The following is a 20,499-nucleotide window of genomic DNA, read 5'->3' on the forward strand; positions in this document are numbered from 1 at the left end:
TCGATTGAAACGCATTACTGCAAAAAGAGGGGTTTCCTAACTTAAACTAAAAAAATTATTGTATGTCTTTGTCAAATGCTTTTTAGCATTGATGTGAAAATATATTACAGGTATGTTTCTTAGGATTTAGTTTTCATGCAAAATGCCTTTGTAATCACTTAGTTTATAAGCTCTAATACATTATTGTTTATAGGGGAATTTTTATGCAGTTCCCTGTCAAAGTTTGGTTACAGATGTCGTATTAAAAGGAACTGGTTTTGTGTCTGCAGGTTAACCATTTGCAACATTTTCAATGACAGGTAAAAGGCGTATAATAGAATGGAACAGCAAAACAACTGTTACAAATACATTACTAATATTGTTAATCTTATATTAAATACATAAAAAATAAGACATAAGAAGTAAATAGATTTAACATAACCTCTGACATTCCTATTGATGTCCAGGAATCAACAATAGGGTTGCGATAATGTTGACTACAGGAAGTGACGTCAGTTGTCATGCATGTGACGTCATTAGTTGTTACAGAAACACCTTTGGCCCAAGCAGTGTAAACGTCGCCTCCAACACCTGGTGTACCACGAAATAGTAGCATCCATTCTATGAAAAATTCAGCAAAAGCTTGATATTTTACAAATATTCTTTTCTATTTAAAAAGAAACTTATTTTAAGTCTTGGGTGTAGCCCCTTTGATATGTCCACTTACATAGAGCATAAAAAATAAATGACACTTTTATTTGCGGAATATATATTACATGTTTTATATGCTGCATATTTTGATACATATGTCATTTAGTTATGTTCGTTTTCATATGAGAACAAAACATCCATCTGGGAGAACGTACAACGAGACTTACGATATTTGTTACACATTTCTTCATGTTTGACCGCTGAGGTATAAGTAAGTCTTTCAACTGATTTCAATAAGGCAAAAGGCTACAAATAATTCAAGTAAGTGAAAACGAAATTGACCTTCATTATTATCTACTCAAAACACAACTCTACTTCTAACGCAAAAATAGAAGAAAAAAAAAACGAAAAAAAAAAACAAAAAACAAAAAAAAACAACGTCACTACAGCAAGGTAATTAGACCTTTATCTTCATTATGTATTTCTCATTATTACAAAAAAAGTTCCATATAATTTTAAGCATTACGACATGAGTTTTGTTTGAAAACAACAAAAAGAAAGAAAACGTTTGAGTGCCGTGGAGGGTTTTCCTTTTACATTGCTCGTTGTGCGTCCTATTGACAAGCTGAGGGGCAAGCTTGGAACAAGCTATTACAATATTTAACCCAAAGACACTCTTTCTAAACGAAAAAGATTTTTGATCTAGTATTTCTGTGGTTCATTTTTATTATGAGTTACGGCGTAGAATAAATTAATTTATTTTATAAAATCTAAAAAGGACAAGATCTTTTCAAAAAAAAGGATATGCTTTGTGATAAATGTCTGTGGACAAATGCAGAAATGAAAAAGTGTAATTAATTATCTTGCAGTCGTTTGAAGCCACCCAATAAAACGATCCTTTTAAAGGTTTTCAATGCACATATTTTCTAAAAATAGTTTATTTTAGGTCCTAAATTTTAATGCCGAAAATCTTCATCAAATAAATTTAATTTGACTGAATCTGTATGAAATGATTGCGTTCGTACAAGTACATTCACAATTAAATGACACGTATAACGGCTATTTGTTGGAAAACAACTTTCATTATTCGACGCCGCCCTGAAGGCGGTGTCGAGTATATGGGATACACTTTTATTTCGGACCCTGTAAAGATGGTAATGAATAGTTTCGGAGTGATAAACTGAACACAGTGAATAGTTTGTAAAAGGATCAACGATATGGCACAATACATTTTAGTGAATAAACAAAAAATGGCAAAAAGAAAACATAAAAAATGTATGTAATGCAACTTATTATGTGATTTAAAACAATGCTATCTGTCTTTCCTCTCCTTATTTGTAGAGCAGAACATATTTTTTTTATTTACAATTTCGTCAAAAATGTTAATCCGATTTATTGATAAGGGAGGTTACTCTGTAAGTCAAGTTTTCTATTTCTATTCTTAGCATGACCTACTTACCTATCTCATTTTCTATAAATAGAACACACCGCAGATACCATACTGTAACGCGTGAATCGCCTGGACAAGGGAGCGTTCGTGTATTTTACAACTTCGAAGAGAATATTAAAAAAAAAAATATGGAAAATTACAATTTGCCTGCATAAAAATTCCTTGGAAAAAAAAACGTATTTACAAAGTAAATAAAGGAATCAATAAGCATAGATATGTTGAAATGAACGAAGGAAGTGCCGCTGTTAACTTATTTTTAACCTTTTTGTCTTATTTTCTTTGTTGATAGGTACAGTGATGTAATTTCAGAATGCGCACACTTTTGCAAATTCCTATTTCTATTTTTTTTTTCTTTTTTTTTTTGCTTATGTGTCATATAGATGTACTCATTGTTTACAGATATACACTGTCAACTAAGGTGTGCAATAGGTTAAAGAGCACTTGGCTGAATTTGTCTGTGACAAGTTAATACTTCTTTAAATGTGGTTAGATCGAAATATCAAAAGCCATGGGACCATAACTTATCAAAGCATCAGGGACTTTAAAATAGAATTCCTTGTTGAATTTATATGTTCATTGGTCTTATATGACTAGTCAGTTGCTCTGGTTTTATTATATCTTGTTACTTGCTTCTTTTGTTTCTTTTTTCTTTTTAATTTAATAGATAGTTTTTGTATTTGTCCATTCCTGACAAAAAAAAAATAAATAAATAAAAAAAAACCAACATTTTCATTGAAATATTTTCTACACTTTGGCAGTGGGTTATTATGCTTTCTAAATTTCTTGTAATATTAGATTTGAACTAGACACTGACATACTCCTAGTAACCTTACAGTTCAACGAGGGCTTCAAGTTTATCGTTCGTGCGAAAACAAAAATGAATTCTATGATATTCAAAAATATATAAGAAAGATTCATGCTTTGTGAATAGGGGCAATATAGAGATTATTTATGTTATATCATTCTTTTCTTGGACAAAATTTTTGATTGTTTTAGTCAAGGGAAACAGTAAATTGCTGTGTATAATCTGCATTCTGAAATCTATAATGTAGGTGACTAAGGTCCATAAAACTTCATCAGTAAATAGAAAACACTCATTACATTACATGATAATAAAAATAATGGTTTCTGTGAACCACAACTTTGAAATAATTTCAACATTTCCTCATTTCCCAACAAATTGCATTTCTGTGAAACTTCATACACACGCTCCTGCATATAAGAACTTTTCACAGGCGATGCCCTTAGTTAGTGAAATAATTACTTTAATTTTGTATGTAAAGGGACCACCTACTCTGTTAAGTTCATTGCAGGTAGAGAATTTGTATTGCATGGTAAAGCTTTTCTATCATGTTTATTCTTCATGTTTTAAACAGTTTATAGCATATATTGTTTTATGTGCTAATGTTGATATCTTGCCAGTCAGACTAATAAAGTAATAATTAGGTGCTTTCTCATATTGCAATAAATGGACTTCAGACACAACACTTGGCGGCGTCTTTGATGCTTGCATCAATGAATTTCCTTGTTTCTGTTGTAACATACAACTATTATAAACTTAGCAATACATATACTAATTGTGTACTACTTTAAACCTAGCATACAGTACTGACTATGCATACAAACATGCTAATTGTATGTGAGCATAAAGAATATGAAGTAATTGTACACATTTTCACATTTGAATATGAGTCTAATATATCTTTAAGGGTGTTTATATAAACGTCACGTTCGCTTTTGAATTATAATGCGAAGCAGTCGTGAAATCAATGTTTCTGTTGATCTAGTTTTTAAACTAATTTAGATTTGTCGCTATTTTTATATACAACAAAAATTCCTACTTGATAAATTTTGATCAACTATAATTCACTTGAGTTTTCAATGGTTATAAACGGAAATAGCATGCATGTGACTTTTATTCGTCCAATTCAATTACGTTGGGTTCGAACTGCTGTATTGTTTGATTTGAAATTACAGAAATTAAGTCTAAGTTCTTCAACAAAGAAACGTATTTAATTTTCAGAACTGACAGACAAAAATCGTGTTATTTCGGTTTTCATTCTGAGAGGATTATCAAACAGCTAAATGTTGTTATTCTTAAATATTGTCAATGAAACAATGGGATTGAAACGCACATTTAGGTGAACTCAAATGCTTTAATTCAAGTTTTTTGTGGTGTTAGTTAGGTTTAAAGTCACATCGACATAACAATAGGTCATAATTATGGCGACTTTCCAAAATTTGATGTTGAAGGAAGACCCCCAGGGTGTCTCACAGTGCTTTTTGTTATTACACGAGGGCATCTGGCTAGAATTCCTGAATTACTTTCCGTAAGCCGACGGAATGCATTCCTCACATGGAGAATTTAACGCCCAGAGCATGGCTCGAACCCACATCGGTGAGTTGCAAGTGATTTTAAGTCAGCAACCTTAACCACCCGGCCACGTAGACCCCATAATCAATTCAAGTTTTGAGGCACATTGCGTTTAGGTTTTAAGAAGATTAAAACTCTTTGTTAAATTGTATTGTTAAAGTCTTCAAATGTTTATGTCTTTTTTTATACACAAAAGCCTATAAATGCTTTGAAAAGCAAATTAAAAATGCATACAAAACGATTTGAAAAAAGGGGTTTAATGTCCTTCTGCCACTTCATTTTATTGGTTATATTATGTTATTACTTTTCTTGGATTTCAAAGTTTTTTTAATGCATTATGCCAGACTACCACCTTATTAGAAGCTCATCAGTGATTTTATTAAAGCTGTTAGTTGTAAAGTAAGAAGCACAGTAGGATGTTTCCAAGTACAGTGCCCCCTCTCTACAAGACACTTTGGGAGACGGAAAATTTGGTTGTTGTCCGAAGGGAGGTGTTGTATTTAGGTAAAAGAAAGAACAATAAGCATATTTTGGAGTCAGTAGCAAGTGTTGTTTCAAGGAGGAAATTGTTGTTCAAAGGGCCACTGTAGAGATGGAGCACTGTAGGAGATTTTTTTTTCATTTATTTTGTTTCATCTGCTCAAACCTCGTTTCTAAATATAATTTTAACAACTAAATGTTATGTTTAATAATGACAGTCAATTAAATAATGATTATTGTCATTGATAATTATCATAAAAGACAAAAGCTAAATTGAGATCTTGATACTTCAATTTAAAAAAAAAATGCAAAATTTAATCAACATTTTTATATTTTATGTATGACACTAGAATGACAATTAGTATAAAAATTTCGGATTCTTACGAACATTTGTCCGCAACAGAGCGCAGCGCGCGCACATTCCCAGAACACTAAGAATACGGCACCTTTGCCTAGCATCCACATAATCAAAAAAGAACGTTTCAACACCACATATATAGGAGACCTGCACATGGCTGACATTTAAACGGTCTGGAAATCCGCATACACTACACTATTAAGTGGTAATGTATGTTGAGAACCTTTGTCTCTATTATTTATTCTTATTTTCATATAATAGCCACAACGACCGCCGAACAGAAGATATTTTGCAACCATTTTACTAATTAATCCCTTAAAGGGAGGTAATTTAACTTATGAACTTAAGAATGCCGCAACAAGATGTTATTTTAATTGTTCAAGCAAAAGATCGTGGGTCTCTGTGGCTGAGTGGTTAAGGTCGCTGACTTAAAATCGCTTGCCCCTACCGATGTAGGTTCGTGCCTCTATCGTCGCTTTGAATGCTTTATGCGAGGAAGCCATCAAGCTGGCTTACGAAAGGTCGGTGGTTAGCCGTAGTGAAATTATGCACGAAGAGCCACCTGGGATCTTCCTCCATCGTCAAAACTGGAAAATCGCCATATGACTTACACTTGTGTCGGTGCGACGTTAAACTCACCGCCCCCACCACACAGCCCCGCCCCTCCCTCCAAAAAAGAAAAGCCCCCGTCCCCCCCCCCCCCCCCCCCCAAAAAAAAAACAAAAAAAACCCCATACAAATGCGATAACCAATATATGACAATTTATGTTGGAACCAAACTCCGACAATATGTGGCCCCTGCTACTACAATAATGTCAGCATTTCCTTGGCCCGCTGCCAAATCCTAGGCCTTTGAATATATAATTCTGTGATTTTGTATACCTTTTCATTTGTTGTATAAGACAAATACTATTAACCAAATATCTATTAAAACGAAATAAAAAAAAATCAAAAGGAAGTGAAATGTATGTAAACCACCGCAAACTGATATATAGAATAACTTACCCGCTTTACTATATATACTCCAGTTTGGGTCTGCCTGTGCATTTACTCCAACAGCTACCAAAGGGTCCTTTGAAATTTGACACGTTCTAGACGACGTCTTAAAATTAACACTCTTACAGTCAGACGATTGGTCACAGTATCCACAACATGTCACCTTTGACGCAGCAGTAAGAGACAAAAATGTATCCTGTAACAAGTGATTCTTTGTTACTTGGTACAGATTTGTTTTCGACGTAAAACAAAATACAGCTGTAAGCCCCGTTCCAAAAACAACGATAATAAAGTTTATATAAAACATATTAAAGCATAAAGTAACTCTAAGCTACATAAAACTGATTATTTATTTTTGTAGTGTCCATTCTTTTCAACATGCCATTTGTTCAAATCAAATGGTTATGTCAGTAACCACCTAAGCTACCATGTTTATTTTTCATCAATACGGCGACGTCTTCTTTGCTCATTTTTGAACTTCGAAATGAAAGCACTTTCACCACTGCCTAGCGTTTGATAATAATCAATTTCAATACGTATTTGTGTCTGTTAAATAACGGTCCATTCATTCAGATTTCTCACCCTCACTGGCGTAGATTTGATGGCCAATTTTTATTAAAGTAATAAACGGTCTCCGGATTTAGTTTGCAAATCTGGAATTTTCACAAATTTAGGTACATTTTGTTTATGCCTTTACCTTGATTTTTTGATATCTGACGAAATAATTGGTCGTTTCTTTAGATATATCTCAAAGGATAAATTCTTGAGACGCATTCTGGTCATTCTGTGGAAGTGTTTTTCTCCCATGAGGTCTTTTGATATCCCATGGGAGATCAAACAGGTTTTTAATCCCACTTCAAGAATTTCAAGGGGGTTGGGGCTATTGGGTTTTAATAAAACTTCAGGAATTTATTGTTTATCGCTGATAAGCATTCCTATGTCTTTAATGTTGCGTTGTTTCTATACTCAACCTTGAAATTAGCGTTTTGAAAATCTCCCACAGGAGTAGTTCACTTACTGGATATTTTCTCCTGATTTATAAATGGGTTTATTGCAGGATTTCTTCTTTCTTTTACATAAAGAATCTTTTTCGGTAGTTTACGCAACATTTTTTAATCTCAGCTGACGTTCATAAAGTAGTGATAATAGCAATAATAACAAATAAATCAAGGAGTAAAAAAATAAAATAATTTTAATTCTTATTTTCTTGTAATGATATTAATACTTATACGAGAAAGTAAGTATAATAAACTCAACTGAATTAAATGTGAGTTAGCAATTCTTTCCTTGGTGGGAAGCTATATGTATTTATACACTTTCAAATAGCTTGCGGGAGGATTCTGCAGCGACTGCAAGAAACCACCCGTGACGTTTTACTTCCGTTTGCTGTACAGTAAAAATTTAGGTTTTGTTTCCTCACTTTTTTCTAACATTGAATTTTTGGCCTCAGTCCTGTTTGTTTTGTTGTTCCTCTTTGGCTTAAAATCATGTCCAGTCACATCGTAACATTTAACTGAATTAGTAATTTTATAAAAGCTGGCTCTTTAGCAATTAACGACTGTTTTTTTAATTTTGCTTCTTTAACTTTTGATTCATTCGGGCCTACTTCTTTTTCTTTTCTTCTTTTAAATAGCATTGCCTTGGATTGCTTTCTTTATATTTTAATGTTTTATTATTGAATCTGTATAATCGTAGGTTTATGAATAAAGCATTTATCGGGGTTTCAAAGTTAGATTTGTATGTTCATTACTAAATACACCTAATTTAAATAATTTCAAAATATTTGTGTAATTCAAATATGGATTCGTATTTGTATCGTGAACATCATTTAACTTTTCCACGGAGTAAATAATGTACTTTTACGGTATTATGTATTCTTTCTTGTTGATACAAATGTTCTGATAGAAGTCCGGGAATAAATGAGGTTATTGTGAAAATCTTCATCATATTATAAATATTCACAGTTAAATGATTTCGCACTTTTAAACGATAACAAAATTAAAAATATGCAATGTATGGCCTCAAGCCAACAGGTGTTGATACGTACCAATCATGCACAACGTCGGTCTTTTCTACATCATTTAAAAAAATATATAAGTTTATCAAAATATATCAGTGACAACACTACTTTGAAGATATGAAAATTAAACATTTTGAAAAAGAATTTTCTTTGATGTTTTCTAACTACGGTAATCCTACAAACTTTTAAATACATATAATGAAATAAGTGCAAATGGTGATTAAAACATTGTTCTTTTCCATGCAAGCAGTCGGTGAAAGGTACATGTCGCAATTTAATTGATAGTTGATTATCATGGGATAACATATTATTTCAATTAAGTAACTTGGTTACTACTCTCAATAAATAAGTGCCTATTGCTTCACACGAATCAGAGACGGAGCTTCACATATCGATCTTCTATGAAATCAATAGACAAGAAACGCCAAACCCGTTTATCAAACTCATGACTCGAGACGCACACCTGCCTGTTCTCGTACCTAATTGGTCTGGCTAAGGATGAGCAGCTAAATCTACAAAATTTCAAATCACGCATTAATAAGGACATGTCTGATAGTATATCGCCTTTACGTTTTCGTATCCTTTTTACGGCTAGGTAACTGTGTAATCAACTGTTGAATATTTTCACAAAACACACACTAATGACACGTGTTCGGCTTCTTGCACATTATTTATCATTGCGTAATAAACTTTGAAAATATAAAGCATAGTTTTCTGTAAATATTGATAGCATTTGACTATGCTGATATTGCATTCGGAATTAGTAGCACCAAATTAAAGGAAATTATCAAATATTTTGTCACATATGTTTCTATATTTTTGAAATGCACTTTGACTCTGAATCATGTTTGTAAAGCGAGGGAAAAATACGAGTTAGTTATATTGTAGTACAAATTGAAATATATGTCATCTCCAGGTTCTAGGATACTGGTTTACATTCTTTAAAAAAATGACGAAAAATCTGCGGAATTCATAGCGGCGAACTACAATATTATATCAGGTTAAAATGAGATCGGGCATCAGAAGAGCAGAGTCTGACAATAATCAACTATTAATTTATACTATATTTTTCATATCAACGTTATTCAACCACAGCCGCAACTTATTAAACGGAAGTACTTTAAATTATTAAAAAAGACCTACTTAAATTATATGCTAATGTGCATACTGTACGTTTTGTATTAAATAATATTTTGTCTTATGTAACTTTGACAGTGTGAGAATAAATATCATTTAAACTGACTCTGAAAATAAAAGTTTGAATATTGTAACTCAAACAAAGAATGACATGCGATAGATAACTGATGTCTAGCGTTACTTCTACATGTACATTTTTGTATTATCATATCACTGAATGATATAAAATTATCTTAGAAACAAAATGGCGATGCTTTATGATCCCACCATATGCAATCATAGTTGTTTTTTAACCAAGGATTGTATTTGAGTATTACATAAATGGGCATAATTTTGTAACTGCTTAGCATTCTAGATACAGCTGGCTCAGTTCGATGACGTGTGTAATATAACTTTAAAGCATTCCAAAAGATTTGCATTTTAACCGTAACATGATTGTTTCTTAGATTGTGTCCGGCCAGGAAATCTTTAAATAATTATCATGTCGGAAGTTGATTCGTTTTGTTATGATATCAATCAAGTCGTAGCTTAAAATGATAATAGTTGATCAAGAACTTTATTCTTCTTCTTTAAATTTGCTGACCACCATTAATTCGCATTTCGCATTCGCATCAGGATTTAAATTATTCTTAAAAGCTAATATATGACCTTATGCAAGGGACAGTTAGGTATGATTGTATAAAGGACCAATCGAATGGCTAGGGGAATTCATTTGTATGCACTCCAAGCATATATGTTCCAAGATTTCACTGAACTATCATATGGTTCCTTGGTTCTTTGTTCATAAGTGATTAATAATGAATGATTAAAACATCCGTCATTTCTTATACTCATTAATAAAGCGACAGTACATTTGTCATTTGGTATATAAATGACGAAATTGGCAATACTACATACTTAACATGGTCTGCAGATTAAAGAGTAATTATCTAAAGTAGTGTTGTATGTTTTACTCACAAAATGTTATCATGTAAATTATAGATCTAAAAACAAGAAAAACTTAATATATTTCCAAAACTTATTTCTACAGGCGAAAGATCGAGTATGTGTCAAATGTTCGGAGGAATTCCTCAAGCATTTGTTACAAAATCTGTATTGCTCCTGAAAGAGAACACAAATATAAATTATTGGCTTCAAGTGGTCTTCCTTATTGCTTATACGAGCATCATAAGTAATGTTTGACAACAGGGTCTGCTTCCAAATTCTGTGCATTTGTCTTGAAAATTTGAACGTTGATAGGATAACTCCTACAAATTAATTATTGTTCAGTTCCGGTAAAAAATAATTGTATAATTGATAATGTCACTATTTAGTAAGCTTATCTGATTTACTAAACATATTTACTTGCATATACTACATATATTTATATAATTACAGTACAAACATATATAACATAATAAAATATAACAACAGGTCAGTATGCAAGTTCTGCCAAAATTAATAAACTATCATTCCTTTTTTCTATTTGTTAGGACGTATGGTATATCGTCAAGGACTTCTTTTTATTACCGTTATTGTTCCTGCATTTACACCAAAGCAGGTGAGGCGGTATAAATGATCCAACACTGAGTATTTCTAGACATCGATACACACTTGGTGTATCTAAATTTAGGTGTATATTTCGAATTTCTAGACTTAGGTGAACCCTTAGAATTTCTAAACTAAGGTGTTGACGATTGGCACTTTGTACACGTTTGCTTCATGTTCTGAGATCGACAGTTAGGCCATATTGAAACCATAAAGAAAATCAAAATTGATGAATTAACATTTATTTGCTACACTTTTTACACACGTTAAAAATTTCATGTATTAAAGTTTTATCAAACACAAAAATACGACAATGTCATGGTAAATTGCTAAAAAGAAAAACAAAACATGTATGTATTTACAAAAACAAGGAAAAATATCCAACATGGAAGGCCATTTTCTAGAAAGTCTCCCTAAACGTAAAACAAACACACGGACGCGCACAGGACCAACACACACACAAAGTAAACAAATAAAGGAACACACTGGGGCCCGGCCTTGGACCGTTCACTGGCAAAACCAACACTGGGGAGCTTAAACGAGTTTATTGTGCACCTAACCTCAAATCTGATGAATTAAAATTCATATGCTACACTATTTACACTATTTACACACGTTTTACAATTTATATATTAACGTTTTATCAACACACAATAATAGGACATGGTAAATTGCTAAAAAGAAACAAAAAAGAACAGATGCATATTTATACAAGCTGAAAATTTGAAAAACTTTGATAAACCCTAGAAACGGGAGATAAATCCAGTGCATGACAGGAGTGTGAAACCCAACTGGATGAACGCCTCTTCATAAATTTTATGTACGTATGATATATATGATTGATCTGGAGGTATGTGGGGATTATGTCTTCTATAAATTCATTTTTATAATAATGCATATATCTATCCTTGAGATGTACTTAACCCCCACAGTTTTATTCTATACCTTCCTTGGTCCCTATTAGTAAAAATGACTGGATCAAACATGAGACTGCTTATTTGTGAGACACAATAACAGAAGATATAGACTGTTTTCAGGCCCTATGTTTTCTTCGAATGAGATAACTGCTGAGAACATATAAATATATAACACTATAACTATTCCCAAATCTCTTCTCAAAGCATAAAAGATAGTCAGAGCTAAGAATGAATTTGTTGAGAGAGTAAATGAAGACAAAATAGAAATTTAGAAAAAATATTAAAGCAATAAAAGGAAATTTATTAGTCAGTAGCCAGACTGATCGATACCTGTCACAAATGTTATTTACTATAATATATTATATTTATGGAAAATGTATTGTAATGTGCTTGTTAAACACGCTTATGCTAACACAACGTCATGTTAACGGGTGATTACGTCAATGTGATTTTTATGATCAAGAAAAAACGCTACTTCATGTTATCTTCTGTTTTAGATAAAGGGCATATTAGAATCCAAACAAAATATAAGAAAATCGTGTTAACACTCAAAATCAGTTATACGCCTCCCGAATAATGAGTTATTCCGAGGATTTCATGTATTAATAACTTTAAACATGTTTTGCCTGAGCAGGCAAATCTCACTCATGTGTGACTCCAAATTGCACTAATGTGTGACACTGAATAACGCTAATGTTTGATACTGTTTATTGAACACAAAATAACATTTTGTTAATATATTTCATTGATGCCTAATCTTTGTCCGTTTGACAATGACCATATAATGTTTCATATTATATGCTATTGTATACACAAATTAAATAGTAAATATGGTCTGAGCGGAACGGACTATCTTCTTTAAAGTGATTGTTAAAGAGCATATGTTTTGCTTAAATATCTTTAGCTAGTAGATAAATACATGTCAGTTGGTAGTATCAGTATTTAAAAAAGCATTTGCTTTAAGATGGCAAAATATATAGTATCAGATTTGGTGGGAAATGTGAAAAGAAAAATTGTTCTGTCTTAACTTTTCTAAAAATAATTGTTTTTCATTTAAAACTTTTTGCTATTTGACGTCCATACATTTGTTCCAATTTGAAACCAGTTCAAATGTGCATTACAGTACGGGCTGGCATTCGAAGCAGCATTGAACTAAATGGCATTGTGTAATTGATCTGGTATCTTGTGATTTGTTTGTATAATATCTCTCTCTTTCTCTCTCTCTCTCTCTCTCTCTCTCTCTCTCTCTAACGTATATTTACAACACGTGTAAAACATTTTTAAAATGCAAACTGCTATCTAAAAATGTCCAGTTGTGAACTATGTACAATTTAAAATTTGCTTCTTAAAAAGAAAATCCCTTTCTGTCTGTACTAATTTCATCATTAACACTGTTGACATTGAACATTTTATGATTTTTGATGTCAGATATAGTATCATAGACTGCATTCGTCTCTTCTACAATCGTCCGTTTTTAGCTATCGCTGTCTCCACCAAGGTCGTTTTCTTTTCCTGCGCTAAGCACATCATAGTCTTTGTTCAAATCGAACATTTTCTTATTATTATCATTCGTTGTGTCGTATACTGCATTTGTTTCATCTAAAGTCATCCGGTTCGGTTTGTCATTTTCTGTTTCTGGAAACCGTTTGCTGTCCGCGCTAAGTACATCATAATCATTGTTTGATTTGAGCATTTTCTTATTTTTGTCAAATGTAGTATCGTAAAGTGTATTTGCGTCCTCTACATTCTTTTGGTTCTGTTTATCTTTATCTCTCGATATTTCAATGCCTGCTTTAACAGTATCTGATTCAATATTTTTGTTGAACGTTTTTCTATCAACATTGTCATGTGTAGCGTCATAGACTGCATTTTTCTCCTCAACAATCGTCCGTCTTGGTTTGTTAGGCTGTGCGTAAATAGCATCTGAAAATTGTATGAAAAATATATATATATGATATACCTTTTATATCAAATCAATATCATTTGAAATAGTTTTAACGTCAAAATGTGGTTCATCATTTTCATTACAGATACAGACTATAAAAATTAAGTAAAATCGTATTAGCTCTTTTACACCCGCCACTACCTTAATGTTTAAAAAGATGTATCCGTGGCTTATATATATATATTTGATGTGCCATCACAGGAAATTACCTGCATGTGTACCTTCAACTTGTAATGCATTTGGTGAAACGTCTTCGTGTATGCTTCCACCGGCATTGCTGCTTTCATTTGCACCTGTACCTTTTCTGAAAAAGGAATCAATATACGAAGACTTACCTATAACTCATTTGGAAAATGTATATTCTATATCGCCTGCCTTTTAAAAGAATACTGTTTTATATAGCAACGACTTTTCAGACATTTTATTTGATGCATGTTCATAGCAAAGATACTAGCAAATTATGTCTTACTTTAGCGAAATACCACTTCAATTTCAATAAGTTCGCCAAACGAAGTCATGTTTGCATAGGATAACACTTGAAAATTGGCATTTAATGTCAAGTATGTATTCAGTTTTTATACTTCAATATTATACTTTTTACCATCTATAAGACGTTTATTCGAATTTTATGGTCTAATATTTTACTGGATTATTTTGTCGTGCCTTAGGTCACATGACTTTTCATAGCATCCCTCAAAACTTCTTCAAGGCATGGGCGTGTTATCTGGTAGAACCATCGATTTTCCATCAACCAACTATATGGTATATTTACAGGGAGTCGCCATATCCCTAAAATTGTGTCGGCGTGCGTTAAAGCCAATAAAAAGAAAACAAGCAAGAAAGAATAGGGGAATTCATACAATGGACATACAAATTAGATATTACGTATTTTACTGATATTACATTGTACTCTCTAACCTTCGTCTCCGTGTACCGATGAAGATTGCTAAGAACACCACTACAATGATTACAGCCACACCAGCACCAACAATTGCCCCAACAATCACTGTCAAATTGTCGTCTCCTGAGCCTGGTCCTTGAATTTCGTAACAGGAAAATAATTGCAACAATTAGCAATTCAATGTTATAACAATATTCGTTTATATACGACCGTTATCTAATGTTGCACACTTGATCAAGACATGTTTACAAACGCATGCATGAAACGAGTCATTTAGCTTAAACGTGGTCCAGAGTAATGATAAAATTGTTCTATACTAAATGGATGTAACGGTTTTGTTCATTTTATTCAAAAGATATGGCATGGTTGAGCAATTTGTACCTCTCCCTGTAGACATTTACTGTGTTTCAAATACGTATGAATATGGAAACTCTAGTTTCAATCAATGAAGTTTGCTACGAATACGATTTCAGGCACCGGGTATGTTTGAACTACGGATAAGAAATAATTGAACAATGATCCTTTCGTCAGTATTCAGATATACTTATTTGAATGCATTTCATTATTCCATTTTATTCAGTTATTCTTAATTGAAAGTTATTCTGGCGTGTTGTGATATATTTACCTTCAGTACATTGCGATCCGTCGTAGCCGTCAATACAGCCATATAAGCATTTTCCCGTTGTCCTTTCGCATCTTTGATTTTTGCAATGTTTACTACAGTTCTGTAAGCAGTTGTTTCCGTATTTAGTATCTGTATCGCATCCTTCTATGCAATAACCATTAGAGGGATCACACAAGCTGTTTTTGCATTGTAGACAATATGCGCATATTGCGGGATTCAATCCGGAGGAAATATATGGATACTTGCCAGTGGTGCATTTAGTGCACCCTCCGTACAAGCCTGATTGTGTAGTGAGACAAGCGATACAACTACCATCTCTGTCTTGACATTTCATTTTACAACCTATTCCAAAGAAACCGTCTTCACATTTCGTGCTATTGCAGAAAGGTCCGTAAAATCCCCACGGGCATTCAAAGCAGTGGCCATTTAACATTGAACAGGTTCCATTTAGACACATACTAGAACATTTTGACTCGCAATAAAGGTCATAATGGTTTTCTTTGCAGGCATAGCATTCTCCTTGATATTTGCAAACCGAATCTAAACAAAATTTTGGGCATTCTTTTGAACATTTGGGACCATAATGTCCATTCATGCATTTGGTGCATGTATCATCTGAAGTGCAGTTTGAGCATTTATCTGGACATTTGAACTGACAATAATCCCCCCATTTCCCTGACGGACACTTGTCACAATTTAACGTAATATTAAATTCTCCATTACAGCTATATGGACATATATCATGTATGTCACATGTTTTCTCATTACAATAAGGTGGACAAACATTTGTACATCTATTTCCATAATAGCCAAGCTTACATTCGGTGCAATATGTGTCTGAAAAACAAATTTGACAATTCTCTGGGCAGTCTGTATCACAGTTTGGTCCGTGTTTTCCAGATACACATGAATCACAATTCTTTCCGGTAAAGTTTGCTTTGCATCCTTTAATACAACTACCACCCTTATAGCATGTTCCATTGTTACATCCTGCGGAACACTTAAATTGACAGTATGGGCCGTAAAATGCACTATTTATGCACCATTTACAGTTTGTTTCTGATTGACAGACAGCGCAGTTATTCGGACAAGTGTAGTTACATTCATCGCCAAACTTATCGTTACTCGCGCATAATAAACAAAAACCGTCCTTAAAACTTGTAGACTTACAAGTGCAGTGTCCAGATTGTAAGCAAGTATTGTTGACACACCCTTTCCCGCATTCATAGTTGCACTGTTCAGAATGATATCCAGACATACATTCTGTACAATTAGTGTCGCTTACACAGGTTTTACAATTCTCCGGACACGATTGTAAGCATTGATCACCCCAGTAGCCTTCAATGCATCCATTCTTACAAATATTTTCTCCATTGCAAGCGTTGTCTCCTTTGCAACATTTACAATCTTTACATACCTGACAGAAGACACCTGTAAGGGTTGGTATTTGATTAATATGCCAATAGGATATGTTGTTCTTTCAAAATTTATTTTTAAATTTGACAATAAAACGACAATTATGTATAACTCAATTCCTAACGGAGCCACACTTAAATTTTATTCTGATACAAGTAGATATTAATACTGAGATTAAGAAATGCATTTCTTTTAGTTCTCAGCACTTTAAGGTACAGTACTGAATTTCATTCAACACTTTCTTGTCAAGTTATGCATCTTATAGTATTTTGAATGAATGCAAATAAGACTTACCAAACAGACATAGAAAATATATAAGCACTGTTGCTGTCCGCAACATTGTCCTAAAATAAAAAACTACATGTATTTAAAGATTATTATATTAACTGTAAGCACATTTGTTATAAAGTTTTACTCTGTGGAATCTTCAATTTTCTTGAAGAAAATGATGTATTCATAGTTTCTAAAATGTTAAAAAGACAACTTTTGTTATATTGATGTGCTATTTATAAGCAACATATTTGTTAATCAATTCATTTGCGTTTTAATATATTATTATTTTGTGGCGGTAAAATGTTCAAATTCTGATTAAAACAATTATAATACTAATTTAGTTTTTGTTTGTTTTTTGTTTTGGGTTTAACGCCGTTTTTCAACAGTATTTCAGTCATGTAACGGCGGGCAGTTAACCTAACCAGTGTTCCTGGATTCTGTACCAGTACAAACCTGTTCTCCGCAAGTAACTGCCAACTTCCCCACATGAACCAGAGGTGGAGGACTAATGATTTCAGACACAATGTCATTTATCAAATAGTCACGGAGAACATACGCCCCGCCTGAGGATCGAACTCACGACCCCGCGATCCGTAGACCAACGCTCTTACCTACTGAGCTAAGCGGGCGGGCTACTAATTTAGTAGCTGATCCCGTTAATGCGAATGAAATGAAGTTCGAGTGTAAATTTTCATCCATCACATTTTAAACTAGAATGAAATAAACCACAGTACAATACTATCATACAAAATAAACAAGTGTTCATTGAAATATATTGTAAACGGATATTATTTCACTGCTACAGTAAAAGATACGTACACTTATATTAGGCCTTTACCATGATAAATTGCTATTATGAACTTCAATTTGGACAGTATCGGCGTGCTTATCTAAAAGATACTGACTAAAAAGCGATAAGTGCAGATCTTGATCAGACTTGATCAGCGCATGATTTTCACTGATCGCAAAAGCAGAATCAGCCCTGTCCAGCATAATATGATTTAAATAGAAACTTATATCAACTGCACTGATAACTACATTAAATACAGGTAAGAATATACGTAAAGACAAAACTTGTTTAAAGAAAATGTAATAATTCATTATCTATTATATCAGGATATTAAATTGCTACATACATATATACGCCCTCGTCCGCCGATCACTGGTAAAATTTAAGGCATACTTCATGAGATTCAATCAAACAATTAAATGTCCGCCCTTTAATTACATCTCATAGTTTCGAACTTCCTTGTAGAAACAAGACTGATAAAATGCAATTATAACTTTTTCTTCCTTTTACCAAATGTATATACATATTGTAGCAGACCAGACTGAACCTGTAAGTCTCTTTATAGTAAATAATGCACAACTAACACTTAATATGAGCCGTGCCATGAGAAAACCAACATAGTGGGTTTGCGACCAGCATGGATCCAGACCAGCCTGCGCATCCGCGCAGTCTGGTCAGGATCCATGCTGTTCGCTTTTAATGCCTAATGGAATTGGAGAAACTGTTAGCGAACAGCATGGATCCTGACCAGACTGCGCGGATGCGCAGGCTGGTCTGGATCCTTGCTGGTCGCAAAGCCACTATGTTGGTTTTCTCATGGCACGGCTCATATTATTATTAAACCAGTGGAGTGACACCTCATCATATACAGTGACAACTTACAATAAATGTTTTTAGCATACGAACAATTGTATACTTGTAGGAAAGTTTAAAAAGAAGAAGTTTTCAAGACAAACATCTTTTTTGGAGAGCAACTCGCCTGTACACAAGTCTAGGATCAATGATTAAGAATGGGAGAATCACGTAACATTAGTTTCATAATAATAGTAATGTGTATTGTAGCTAATATTTTCGCTGCTAGCATTTAAAAACAATATATATGTAATGAAATCAATCTGAAATGTTTACAATGCTACAAAGCATATTTAACAGGTTGTTTTAAGCATAAAACGAAAACAAGTCTTCAGTGTAAGACGGGAAAATCAAAAGAAGACATTAGGATATGCCGATATATTATTCCGCTTTTGTTCATGGTTTCAATTTCATTTTCCGTAAGCAGACGTTTAATGTCCCTAACTCATGTAAGTAGATTTTTCCGGCGTATATCAAGTGGATTCAGGCAGTAACTTATTTTTACATCTATAGCGACTCGAAACTTACTTTGCAGCTGAAATTAAATTTCAGTAATTCATTTCGATTTAACTCATAAACCAAGGTTTATACATGTATGTACACATACTTAAGCATTTGTAGTTTTATAAAATGCATTTTTGTTGTATTTGACTATTTCCCAAGTGCAGATACAAATTAAAAAAGATATCTGCGGGATGTCACAAAACATTTGCACTGCATGTACGGTGTCGTATAATATTCAATGGAAGTTTATTCGCTAAAATGATAAGATAGTTTCTAGAGTTTAAAGAGTTTACGACTATCAAATATATAGGTCGCCACTAACTGTAAACCAACAAATAATTATAACATAATAACTGTAATATTTAAAACAAATATGTAATATAGTGAGGTAGCATGTTTGTTTATACAGTTTAGTTCTAAAAGATACAAAAAAAAAGATATCTGCGGGATGTCACAAAACAATTGCACTGCATGTACGGTGTCGTATAATATTCAATGAAAGTATATTCGCTAAAATGATAAGATCATTTGTACAGTTTAAAGAGTTTACGACTATCAAAAATATAGGTCGCCACCAACTGTAAACCTGCACATATATAGAGCTTACAATTATCAAATATACAGGTCGCAATTAACAGTAAACATGCACAGATATAGAGCTTACGACTATCAAAAATAAAGGTCGCCACTAACTGTGAACCCGTTAAGAAAAAGAGCTTACGATTACAAAAATATAGGTCGCCAATTACAGTAAACCTGCACAGATATAGAGCTTACGACTATAAAAATATAGGTTGCCGCTAACTGTAAACCTTCACAAATATAGAGTTTATGACCATTAGAAATATAGGTCGCCACTAACTGTAAACCTGCACAGATATAGAGTTTACGACTATCAGAAATATAGTTCGCCACTAACTGTAACCCTTCACAGATATAGAGTTTACGACTATCAAAAATATAGGTCGCTACTAACTGTAAACCTTCACAGATATAGAGCTTACGACAATCAAAACTTAAGGTCGCCACTAACAGTAAACCTTCACAGATATAGAGCTTACAACTATCAAAAATATAGGTCGCCACTAACTGTAAACCTTCGCAGATATAGAGTTTACGACAGTCAAAAATATAGGTTGCCACTAACTGTAAACCTTCACAGATATAGGGTTTACGACTATAAAAAATATAGGTTGCCACTAACTGTAAACCTTCACAGATATAGAGTTTTCGACTATCAAATATGTAGGCCGCCAACCTGCACAGATATAGAGCTTACGACTATCAAAAATATAGGTCGCCAC

The 20,499-nt window shown here is 33.2% G+C and overlaps 1 protein-coding gene across 3 annotated transcripts in view; it reads right to left on the bottom strand.

The window, feature by feature from the left end:
• LOC123544429 (protein draper-like) overlaps positions 1-20,499 on the bottom strand; it is a 63,841-nt gene that overhangs the window by 41,917 nt on the left and 1,425 nt on the right. The window contains exons 2-6 of one of the 3 annotated variants that reach the window (XM_045330500.2): positions 17,071-17,120; positions 15,361-16,791; positions 14,753-14,870; positions 14,056-14,138; positions 11,199-13,812 (exon numbers count right to left, since the gene is read on the bottom strand). In XM_045330500.2, coding sequence (XP_045186435.2) covers positions 13,364-13,812; positions 14,056-14,138; positions 14,753-14,870; positions 15,361-16,791; positions 17,071-17,120 — 2,131 coding nt within the window. In that variant the 3' untranslated portion in view covers positions 11,199-13,363. Of the gene's footprint in view, positions 1-11,198; positions 13,813-14,043; positions 14,139-14,752; positions 14,871-15,360; positions 16,792-17,070; positions 17,121-20,499 lie in introns of those variants that run through there. The other 2 variants (XM_053530881.1, XM_053530879.1) reach the window with 2 other exon arrangements.

This window comes from Mercenaria mercenaria, chromosome 19 (assembly GCF_021730395.1).
Source record: "Mercenaria mercenaria strain notata chromosome 19, MADL_Memer_1, whole genome shotgun sequence".
Classification (NCBI taxonomy): Eukaryota; Metazoa; Mollusca; class Bivalvia; order Venerida; family Veneridae; genus Mercenaria; species Mercenaria mercenaria.